The 12,350-nt window shown below is 42.8% G+C and overlaps 1 protein-coding gene across 1 annotated transcript in view; it reads left to right on the plus strand.

Annotated features, from left to right (window-relative positions):
- The first annotated feature begins 7,253 nt into the window (after positions 1 to 7,253).
- The window catches only part of FBLN5 (fibulin 5), a 54,940-nt gene continuing 49,843 nt past the window's right edge, over positions 7,254 to 12,350 (plus strand). Inside the window, exons 1-2 of the mRNA XM_064153128.1 lie at positions 7,254 to 7,557; positions 9,629 to 9,683. Coding sequence (XP_064009198.1) covers positions 7,541 to 7,557; positions 9,629 to 9,683 — 72 coding nt within the window. The 5' untranslated portion in view covers positions 7,254 to 7,540. The remainder of the gene's footprint in view (positions 7,558 to 9,628; positions 9,684 to 12,350) is intronic.

The raw sequence follows: 12,350 nt of genomic DNA on the forward strand, positions 1-12,350 counted from the left end.
TCTTATACTGGGGAGCCCAAAACTGAGCTCAGTACTCAAGGTGCCATCTCACCAGGGCAGAGTAGAGAGAGAGGAGAACCTCCCTTGGTCTGCTGGACACACTCTTCTTAATACACCCCAGGATCCCATTGGCCTTCTCAACCACAAGGGCACATTGCTTCAGTTTTAGGCTGATCCTCCCAGGTATGATTTTGTTTGTTTATTTGTGTGTTTTTACTGCTTCTCTCTTTTTTTTTTTTTTTTTTAATTCTACTGTGGGAACCTCTTGGAGTTTCTCTAGTAAAGGCAGATGAAGAAGGATCACTTAACTTTCTACTGTGATTTTACCTTTTCTAAGGACTGCTTTTATAGCTTGTTGATTTGTTGGCTTTGCAGACTGTTTGGCAGTTTTCTTGCTTTCGGCGTGTCTGAAAAATAATTTATTATTAGAGTTTATGCCTCTTGCAATTTGGTTTTCATTTTTTTTTTTGCCTGCTTTTCTATTTTCTTCACATTTAAAACCTGTCAGAGTTTTTGTTCATGTTGATTTTCTTCATCTGGCACAAATTCAGTTTCCTGAGTTTTGCTCTGAACAGTGGACAAAATGGGGACTGATTGATTTATCAGGCTCCAGCTATGCACTTTGCTAGTGGCACAAGTTCCTTGCTAGGGAAAACAGTTCAGTTGCACCAATTTTTCACATGTCTGCTTGAGGTTCTGGTCTCCTCACAGCACCATATGGACTGGGGCCAACCTGCTTCTGCAGGAAGAACTTGTGGTGCTGCTCAGCATCTTCTGCTGAGGGACATGGAAATGCTTGAGCGTGTCCAGAGAAGGGCAATGAGGCTGCTGAGAGGCCTCGAGCAGAAGCCCTACAAGGAGAGGCTGAGGGAGCTGGGATTGTTTAGCCTGGAGAAGAGGAGGCTCAGGGGTGACCTCATTGCTGTCTACAACTACCTGAGGGGTGGTTGTGGCCAGGAGGAGGTTGCTCTCTTCTCTCAGGTGGCCAGCACCAGAACAAGAGGACACAGCCTCAGGCTGCGCCAGGGGAGATTTAGGCTCGAGGTGAGGAGAAAGTTCTTCACTGAGAGAGTCATTGGACACTGGAATGGGCTGCCTGGGGAGGTGGTGGAGTCGCCGTCCCTGGAGCTGTTCAAGGCAGGATTGGACGTGGCACTTGGTGCCATGGTCTAGCCTTGAGCTCTGTGGTAGCAGGTTGGACTTGATGATCTGTGAGGTCTCTTCCAACCCTGATGATACTGTGATACTGTAATCAGCACAAATCAAAGGAAAAGCTAGCAGATTAAAAAATCCCCAAAGCCAAAGAAACAACCTGTTCTGTAAACAGCATCCTTTTGCATTACTCTGTGAGCACTGCAATGTGTGTACATCAGAGCTAACAAACAGGAGCAGCACCCCACCTGCTCAGTGGAGTTACTACTTATAGCATTCAGAATCACTTCCTTTTAGCAGCCCTCATTGCTACAAAGCAGTGAATAACGTGTCTGAAAACAAATAGGCAGCATGTCATTTTTTATCAGCTGGGTTCAGAGCCAATTTGTTCCCAAGCAGCATGGTTAGCTTCCAAAGTCCCAGAAGTAAACAGGCAAGTTGTGAAATGGTGTAATCCCTTACACCACGGGATTAAGTGAATGATGTGTGGTGGATTTTAAATTGAAGAAAAAGTCAAGAATGTCTTCTGGGCTTAGGAAAGCAGTTGAGTAATTACAAAACAGTCAAAATTATCCCTCTCCTCCTACGGAAACTTTTTGCCACGCCTGTATTTGTCTAATGTATAACCCTGGAAATCATAAGATAGGGAAAAGATCCAAAAATCTCGGCATCTTTGCTGATTGTTTTATTGGAGAAAGAAACCAGAAGTCTTTGCTTTATATCATCTCTAAGAGTGAAACATGTTTAGAAAGGGAATGTTTTCCACCACTTGGAAAGAGAGGAACTCTGGAAGAGAGGGCTGATGTTAAAATTTTTTCTACTCTGGACTCATCAGCAGGGTTCTGGCAGGTGCCCTTACAAAAATAGTGCTCATACTTGTGAACTTTTAAACATTCCCATTGAGAGACAGCATTTCCACAGACTTGTTTGGGTTTACTCAGAACCTGAAGGGTTGTAGTGGAAAATGCAGAATATGTTTGATACTACAGAGGGCAATCTTTTGCTCTGGATAATAACAAAGTGAATTGCCTAAGCAGACTAAAAGAAATGTGTTTGTGTGTATATGTGTGTCTCTGTGTGTGTATACATATACGTACATATGTTATATATATAGGGGAGGGTGAGAAAGGATACTCAACTAAATTAAAAAAAGAAGAAGAAGAAGAAAGAAAAGGCACCCAAAATGTAAGTTCCAAGTGATGGAAATGATGTAGTGAGGAGAGAAAGAATCACAGGTACCCTGTGATACAGTACAGCTGATGCTATTCTAGCACACATGCCCTAGCAGATAGGGAAGTTAATTGCCAAGTTAATTTGGAAATGTGAACTGCTGTCTCCAGTCATTCTAATGCTGTTGTGCCAGATGTACCTAGTCTGTACAGAGTGGTACACACATTTGGGAAGAACTTGAGAAACCAAAAGATGCTGCTGTGACAGGAGAGAAGGAAGAGGTGCTGTATTTGCTCTTTTTTTCCATGAATGTCTCACACAGGTGGTAACTGTACTAAGGTGAGGCAACAGAGCCCCAAGAAACAGCAGCAGAACTGTGAGCTGTAGGTCAGTACAACATAATACCCAAACAAATATGCCTTCCCAGTGTGCTTTAATTAGCACTAGTGATGTTTTCACAATTGCATACTATGTTAATTTTTGCTGTTAATTCTTGCTTGTGTTACGTTTGGCTAGGAAATGAAAATATGTGCGGGGCTGCTTTTGTGCTTCTGGCCTGAGCCATCTGGAACAGGTTATTGCATCATTCATATTATGAGATGGCAGTTAGAATTCAGCCACTGAATGAAGCAGACCTCAGCTCTTAATGTAAGGTAGTCCATCTTTGAAAAAGGAAAGGGAAGCCTCCTTAAACACCAGGAGTTTGCAATTAAGATTCTTTCCTTGAGATAGAATAAAAAAGTCATACTCTTTTCTTTTAAGCAGAATTAGGGCTTGAGACCAAGTTTCCCAAGCACTTAATGCAGTAGGTTAAGATGTGTGTATTTCACACCACTGTCTGTCAGGTGTTATACCAATGTGTGAAAAAATCAAGAGCTTGCTTGTTTAGCAATCTCCAGGAATGCTTAGATCAATCCTCATAGTCAGGCAAAGCCCCAACTTAAGAATCTCCTGGAGCTTAGGTGCTGTCAAAATGCCCATCAGTTGTGCTCTAAGTGGTTTACCAGTTTTACTGTTAGAAAATTTGGTTCCATAACGTTTGGTAGGAGCAAAATGGATGTTTTAAATATCTAAAACTTGGACATACAGAGCCTTAAAGTATCAGTTATTGCCAAATTCCTTTAGTGAATTCAAATCTCTGTGGCTGTGGAAAAGAAGCCTAAGACCTGTTGCTTAGAATGACTGTGGATTTGCAGGCCTACAACCATGCAGATCGTTGTGATTTAACTCTGCTTCCACAGTTTGATAATGTTCTTGAGAATATTCGGAGAGAGTGAACTTTAAGAAATGGCAAGAGCATCTAAGGGGGCTTCACAGACGTAGTTCTGGAGAAATAGAAGTGTAATATCTAAGAACTACAAAAGGAACAGAAGTGCTGAAAAACCTAAGTAGAGGAGGATTTGTTTTTGTCAGGTGGATGTTTTATTCAGGAGTGATGAGCATAATTAGCTCATTGGCTTACCTAACCTATATACAGCTTTTGTCCTAGCATTAAGAAGCCATTAGATTGTGTTCTCCAGTGCTGAGGATTCCTGTTAACCTGACATTGTGCGTTATCTGCAGGAGCAGTTCATATGTTTGGTCATCTCATTCAAGGAGGATATAGTTAAGGCTGTGTGACGTAGTTTATGTGCCACTTATGATTATGTATTACACTTTTTTCAAAATCCCTGTCTTATACATGATTAGAGATATATTTTCAATCCTAGCTATGCACAAAGCAAACTCAGTTTACTCAGTTACTTAACAGAGCATCATTTTATACTGGAGACTGTTCTGCGCCTCCTCATGATGACAAAGAAAATGACAAGGTAATCTAAATAAAGCAGTGGATTTTGTAACATGGATAATTGAGACCATTAAAAGTGAGAGTGCTGCTAGTGCTGAAGTTTAGCCACCACCTTAAGCATAAATGGTGAAGCTATTAGCACGTGGTCTTGAAACAGACATTGAATTGATTTTGTGGGGAGGAAAAAGGTGTACCACAAAAGTCTTCCTTTATGGAACTCTTTATTTCAAAGAGAGCTGTGAGAACACTGTGACTGCATCTCTTTATTTTGTAGCTGATAACAGTTATAGAAAGGTAGCGCAGAAATTCCACTTAGCCACAGCATCAAATCCTTTTATTTAGGAAAATAACACACCACATTGTCAGCTAGCCCAAGTTGTGGTTTGGTACACTTTTTATATTCTGTTTTTCATCCACTCCAGCTGTCAGATGGAGCCAGGAAAAATCAAAACATTTGTACAGTGTTCCTTCTTAAGAGAGCCCCTTAGGAGTTTAGGTCTTGATTCGCCTCCTGTCTCCAGTGCTGGAGCACCTCTGCCAGTTGGCTGATGAATCAGAGTTCTTTAGTCCCAAAGACAGTTCTTTGGGAACAGACTGGTGGTGTAGTCACATGGTGATTCTGGTGTGCAAACAATGATTCTACCACGTGATAGAAAATTTCAGAGGATCAGCAAATGAGGTACCATACCAACAAGTATATGAAACAAGTTCTCCATCCGCATCCAGTGGATGCTCAGAACATCTGCTCTGCTCTAGAACTGTTCCTCTTACTTTCAGCAGATCTTCAGCAGACCTAACATACAGTATTCTCTGCCAGTTTTAGACTTTTTAGCTCTCCATAACACTAAGTGTATTGAGAAATACTGGCTTGTGGAGTAGTAAGAATGCTCACTTTTAACCTTTTGCCACAGTGAAAATTTGCCCAGTCTTTATATCTTTTGCCTGTTTTCTGACTCATAACGCAACTTTCCTCTCACAATATGCCCAGTGAACTTCTTCAGAAATCCCTTGTGGGAGCTTTAGTTATGCTTTTGGGAAGTCTCTTTCAAATAAGCTAATTTGTCCTTGTTTATCTGCAAGCACCTTGACATTGTTTGAATAAATCTAGGAGAGTATTTAATTTTCCATGCAAGTGATGTAGGCAAGAAACGGAGAGACCAACTGTCAGAAATGGCACTGAGCATTTGGTGCTGTCATTTCTGAAAAGTAATTTGGACAATGACAACCACTTAGTGAGGTGCAGAGCTCTTCTGTTTCCCATTGGCGACGAGGCTGGTGAGAGGTCTCGAGCACAAGCCCTACGAGGAGAGGCTGAGGGAGCTGGGATTGTTTAGCCTGGAGAAGAGGAGGCTCAGGGGTGACCTTATTGCTGTCTACAACTACCTGAGGGGAGGTTGTGGCCAGGAGGAGGTTGCTCTCTTCTCTCAGGTGGCCAGCACCAGAACAAGAGGACACAGCCTCAGGCTGCTCCAGGGGAGATTTAGGCTGGAGGTGAGGAGAAAGTTCTTCACTGAGAGAGTCATTGGACACTGGAATGGGCTGCCCGGGGAGGTGGTGGAGTCGCCGTCCCTGGGGCAGTTCAAAGCAAGGTTGGACGTGGCACTTGGTGCCATGGTCTAGCCTTGAGCCCTGTGGTAAAGGGTTGGACTTGATGATCTGTGAGGTCTCTTCCAACCTTGGTGATACTGTGATACTGATGTGACTTGGAGGAGCTCAGCAACCCTGGTGAAGCTCCATCTCTGTATCTCAAGATGGGTATCGATTTTTAAAGGCCTGCTTCTTGAATATGTGTTGTAACAACTCTGTGTAGCTGTTTCTCAACCAATTACAGAGAAATGTATGATAGATTTTTATCTTGTTAGACATTTCACACTCCTTAGGAATAGTAAGTTTCCTCAAAAGAAGGACCACAGAAATCCAAAGTAGTCATTTAGTGTCCATGTCTGTGTTTAATTTCAGTAACCTTTGCAGCATCTCACAGCTTACCTCTCACATAGAATCACAGCATCATAGAATCAACCAGGTTGGAAGAGACCTCCAAGATCATCCAGTCCAACCTAGCACCCAGCCCTAGCCAGTCAACTAGACCATGGCACTAAGTGCCTCATCCAGTCTTTTCCTGAACATCTCAAGGTACGGTACCTCCACCACCTCCCTGGGCAGCCCATTCCAATGCCAATCACTCTCTCTGTGAAGAACTTCCTCCTAACATCCAGCCTATACTTTCCCTGGCACAACTTGAGACTGTGTCCCCTTGTTCTATTGCTGGTTGCCTGGGAGAAGAGGCCACCCCCCCACCTGGCTATAACCTCCCTTCAGGTAGTTGTAGACAGCAATGAGCTCTGCCCTGAGCCTCCTTTTCTCCAGGCTGCACACCCCCAGCTCCCTCAGCCTCTCCTCATAGGGTTTGTGTTCCAGGCCCTTCACCAGCTTTGTTGCCTTTCTCTGGACACGCTCCAGCACCTCAACATCTCATAATTGTTCTGCTTGGCCTGGTAAAGCTCTGCCTGTGTCAAAGTTGCAAAACACCTGAAAAAGTACTTTATTTCCTTTTCAGTTGTAACTGGAGAGCTACAAGGTATGTCTTTCCTGGGAAATAGTCCATTTCACAAGTAGTTCCTTGAAGAATGGGGCCAGTTTAAAAAGGACTAGTGTTTGCAGACAAGCCATTTGTTTTCCTTTGAACATTTAATTTGTTTACTCCTGTTTTCAGACAATCCCCAAGCAATATACTTCCTGTAGCTACTATGGTCAAGAATTGGAGTTATTCACCTCCCAGAGGGTCAGGCCTTTCATCAATATGCCATTGGCACAAAGCAGTAACTGTTGCATATTCATTGCCCGTGACACTAGCTAGAGGGCCTCCAAAAACCCTGAGTTTCTTTTTATTCTGTTCTCAAAGCAAGGAAAACAATCCCTTCCCTTCTCCAGTCCCTTGATAAGGGTTTCTGTCCAATAACGGTGCTTTCTGCTCTGAGGCACATTTAACTGTGAAGTCTGCAGCGGGAGAGGCTTTCCTTCAAGCTGTTAGTGTTTTATGCTGGCAGGCTCCTCGAGGTTGTTGTGAGGAGTCTAGCCAGTTGGTGAGCTTTGTAATCTAAACCAGCTGTCCCAGGCTGAGGCCCCCATTTGCATTGTTTAACATACTTAGAAAATGAAGTGTTCATTTTTAACATTCCTCCTCCAATTGGTTTAATGCTGAATTACAGAAGAGAACTAAGCAAAACCAGGTGCTTTCTCTGTATTCTCTCCAGTGTCTGAGGAGGTACAGACGGCTCCTGCTCTTCTCCATTACTTGCTTTTTCATTCTTTGGACTATAAATGACTAAGGAACTGAAGTGCTAGCAGAGGGTAATGTTTGGAAAAACTTTGTAGTTGTTCATCAGTACAGACTCTGGGTTTTTTCCACCTTTCACAACGGTTTTGGACATGCAAGGATTAAAAAGGTAAGTGGTATGCATGAACTTCTCTACTTACCAAAGGGAAAGCTACTGTGGAAAATATCTGTGGCGGGGATTCGGTATGCCAATCCACTTGCTAAAGCTATTTGCAAAGAGACAGGATCTCAGTAGTCAGAGGTGGGGAAAGACAATCTGTCTGTTATTAAAGCTGCACTGTCTCTGACGAGTTCCTTCTTGATCTATGCTTATACTCTGCGCTTTAGGAACCCTGGCATCCCTGGGAGCACTGAATTGTGACAGCAAACGATCCCACTGGCTACAGTGATTGATTCAAAGCCTAATTAGTTTCTGTTGCAGAGGCTAACTACTAGATTAAAATATTTTCCCTGCTGGGCAAGCTACTGCGGCCAGCTGCACACAGTGCTGATAGATTGTACTTCATGTCTGTTAATAATTCCTGAGGAGATTTGAGATCTAAAGTAACTAATAAATTGAGGCAATGAGGTCACCCCCTCCCAAAAGGAAAGAATATATCATCTTGTAATAATGAAAACTAAAGGCTCTCTAGAAACGTATGAGTTTTTTCTCACCAGTTTTATAGGGCATTTTGTTAGCATGCACTGCTCTGCAGTAATGTAGCCCAGTTCAGCTACAACCTGTTGTATTTCCTTCCAGTGCTATTGTTGCTATAATACATCGTCAGTGTGCAGCCTTTACACCAGTGCATGCTCTAAAACCTCTTCAAAGAGATTCATAGAATCGAAAAACTAGGTGCAAGGGTAAATAATTCACATTGGAGTTTGAATGATCAGCATCCCACTCTAAGGAAAATCCATGCAGAATTTGCCTTTCCTTGTCACTCAGAAGCTGCTAGCAAGCACAACCTGCCTCTGCAGCAGTATGAGCACCCTTTTTACTGTTTATGTTGACTTTTAAGAACTTGTGTCTGTCTCTTAATGTCAAATTTCCTCAAACGTGTTGCTTGCTATTTGTATGTGGCTTTTGCTGATGCATTTGTAAGTCCGGTTCAGCAGCTCAGTTTGCACTAGAAATCAGAGACAGCTCTCAGAGAGAAAGTTGGCAGGTTGCTTGGGTAGCAGAGCTAAGGCTACCTAAAATATCCCATGCTTCCTGTACTACTTTTGTGGGAATGTATTGTATACAATTTGCCATTCAGAACTAGAATCCAGGATAAGCAAGATGCGAGTTTAATTGTATTGATAAGAAGTTATATATAAGGCAGCAGCAAAACACTGAATTCTGTAGTACATATTTTAAAAAGTAATTCCTTACTCTCCTTTCCTGGTTTTCTGCCTGTTAGTAAAAACTTGGGGATGGGAGCTTAGTTGACCAGAATTTTTATACTCCAGGTAAGGAGTTCCAAAAATAGCCAAGTTGATCTGTTAGTGGGAGATCCTCTTCTGTGAGTTGCAGTGAAGAGAACCAGTAGGTCTCACTAGATGTTAAGATGATATAACTGGGGAAGGCTCCATTGAAGACAGCAAGTTCTAGCAGCTGATGACCTGGCACAGTGTGTCTACTTGCAGAGCAAAGTATTACTCAAGATTGAATGAAAGGACAGAATCTGGCCCTAAGAAAATGGAGTAATCTCCAGTACAGTCTCTTGGGGATGAAACGCGGTTTTGCGGTTAGAGCAACTGGCTTGGATTCAGGACCTCCTGCATGACATCTCTGCAGCCCTGCCAGTGCATTGCACTGAGTTTAGGCATGGCTTGTGCTCCAGTTTTACCCATCTGTAAAATGCAGAGGTAGAAATTCTCTGTTCTCCAAAGAAAGGTGTCAGAATGGGGCAAAAATGCTCTAGTGTGCATTGCATACTTGTTCGCTAAACAGTTGCTACGAGGGGTGTGATGAAATAATAGATGCATTAGTAGACAGGTGCAATCTCATCCTGATTCCAGCAGCATAAAACTGTAGTAAAATCAGTGACTCTGAGATCTGAATCTGGCCCACCATTGTACTACACCTTCAGAGGCCAAATCCACATTAGCAGAACTGTGCCATACACCGAAGTGCCACTAGGAACTAATTTGAATGTGTGTATTAAATTCTGGGTATCAGAAAGTTTTCAGCCTATTTTCTGTGCGCATTACAGGATACTGACTGCTTTCACACTGACCATCTGCCTTTCAAGCCCTGGAAAAGCACAGGTGAGAGGTGCCCACAGAGATCTATATACTGTTTTGTACTGAAGTGCTATATGGCATGGGACTTAACTGGCTAACAGGTGAATAGGAAGCTCTGTGGTCTGGAGTTTACATGAAAAGGAAGTTGTGTGGTCTAAGGGTTTAGAGGGGAGAACTTGGAGCCAGCAGGATCCTGGAGTTGAACGGGGACTGAGCTTATTGACTCATCCTTGCCAGTTCAACAAAATATCCCTGTACAAACCTAAAATTCACTGAAAAACCTGGTTCTGCCACTGAACCAAATGTTTTTGGAAGAGGGAATAAGAAAAGCCATCCCAGGGGAGCAGGGACAGCTCATTTCTGGGTGGGGAACATCCACTCTTGAAAAACTTCATAATATAAGCAGGCATTTTCTGTGTATAGCAGGATCTTGTCTTAAAGACTGTTTAATTTTGAACTATGACCCTGAATAACTGTACCCAAGTTTTCATTTTAATTTATGCCCAAAGCCATTTTCGTCCAAGAGGCAGGGATTTTGAGGGTAGGTGGAAGTAAAGCAGTCCAGTTCTTGAAATAGCAGAAGCATTAGCTCTTTGTGTTCTTGGACTCCATGTGGACTTTAAATTAGGAAAAAACAGTTCCCAAAGGCATGTTAAGTTTGGATTCCTACTTGATAATCCAGATATACTCAGTGTCCAGAGCTGAGTGTCTAAATGCTCTTGCCAAAAGACTGAAATTTAGTTGTTTGGGGTTGTTCTTTTCCCTACTACATTGAAAGTTTCCTGCACATGGCATGCATACTGCTTTTTTTTTTTTTGGTGAACTTTGGATCTTTGTGAGAAATGCTTTTCATGCCCCTGGAGGATTTTAAAGATGCATTTCAGGGTTTATTTTTATAATATATATTTTTAAAAAATATTGCTTCTATTGTGACATTAACAAAGATATCTTACACCATAAATTGATTTTTGAAGTCTAAGCAAAGAGAAACTTGTGCTGGGGAAAGTATAGGCTGGATGTTAGGAGGAAGTTGTTGTCAGAGAGAGTGATTGCCATTGGAGTGGGCTGCCCAGGGAGGTGGTGGAGTCACCGTCCCTGGAGGTGTTCAAGAAAAGCCTGGATGAGGCACTTAGTGCCATGGTCTAGTTGACTGGCTAGGGCTGGGGGATAGGTTGGATTGGATGATCTTGGAGGTCTCTTCCAACCTGGTTGATTCTATGATTCTATGATATGAAAATGATAACAAGAAATTCTTTCTGAAGATATTGGAACTGGTCATTTCATCAATATTGGATTCTTATCTAGAATAAAGCTCTACAAAGTTATTGAAACTGGTTCTACAGTAGTTTCAGTGCTCCTGAATCACCATCTATTATCCAAGATAAAATTTTGTTTAAAACTACCTTATTTCTCCTCCTGACCTAGATGTGGTGTATGTGCCACAACACAGAGAAGGTAACAAAAAGTAGAGTACATACATTCTTTAAACCATGAGGCTGAATATACATGCTCCAATCAGAGCATCTTGTCTTTCCATAACATAACGCCAAAACATCTCAAAATAGCAACAAAAAAAGGAAGGCAGAATCCCTTCATACTTGTTTGACACTTTTAGCAGTCTTATGTGCATTCATATGTACAAGCGAAAGGTGCAGTCCAAACTGTGCCATGTGCTCCCTCTCTAATTCCTGCAGTGGCCTCCTTCCCACTGATCTATCCTTCTAACCCCTTCTCTTCCATCCACAACTTACTTTTCCAAATGTGAACCAAGTGCTTTTCTATTCCACTGATTTCTTCCACAATGTCAAAAAATAGGTGTATTTGTCAATTAGCACCAACAACCAAAGGAAGAATTGTGAGCATACTCTATCCCTTTGCCTTTTGGTTACTTTCAGTAGTTCCTGTTTTCTAGATCTCTCCTGCTTATCTTCTTTAGTACACTGTATATATTATGAATATCCTGTGTTTGTGCCAACTGCTTGGCCCACTGCTGCACAGCTGGAGGCCCAGTCAAAAACTAGAGAGAGCAGGGAAATGTTTTGACAGGGCTGCAACACGATCAGTACCAGGACTCTTAGACTCATAGAAACATAGAATCAACCAGGTTGGAAGAGACCTCCAAGATCATCCACTCCAACCTAGCACCCAGCCCTATCCAGTCAACCAGACCATGGCACTAAGTGCCTCATCCAGTCTTTTCTTGAACACCTACAGGTACGGTGCCTCCACCACCTCCCTGGGCAGCCCATTCCAATGCCAATCACTCTCTCTGTGAAGAACTTGCTCCTAACATCCAGCCTATACTTTCCCCGGCACAGCTTGAGACTGTGTCCCCTTGTTCTATTGCTGGCTTCCTGGGAGAAGAGGCCACCCCCCACCTGGCTACAATGTCCCTTCAGGTAGTTGTAGACAGCAATGAGGTCACCCCTGAGCCTCCTCTTCTGCAAGCTGCGCACCCCCAGCTCCCTCAGCCTCTCCTTACAGGGCTGTGCTTCAGGCCCCTCACCAGCTTTGTTGCCCTTCTCTGGACACCTTCCAGCACCTCAACATCTCTCTTGAATTGAGGGGCCCAGAACTGGACACAGTACTTGCTTTACAACTGCTGAGGGTCATTGATCAGTTGTTGAAGATTCAATGTTGTAGCCCTAGAACATGTTATCCCCTAAAAATCATAATATTTAGTGTAAACAA

This window comes from Pogoniulus pusillus, chromosome 1, assembly GCF_015220805.1.
Source record: "Pogoniulus pusillus isolate bPogPus1 chromosome 1, bPogPus1.pri, whole genome shotgun sequence".
Taxonomy (NCBI): Eukaryota; Metazoa; Chordata; class Aves; order Piciformes; family Lybiidae; genus Pogoniulus; species Pogoniulus pusillus.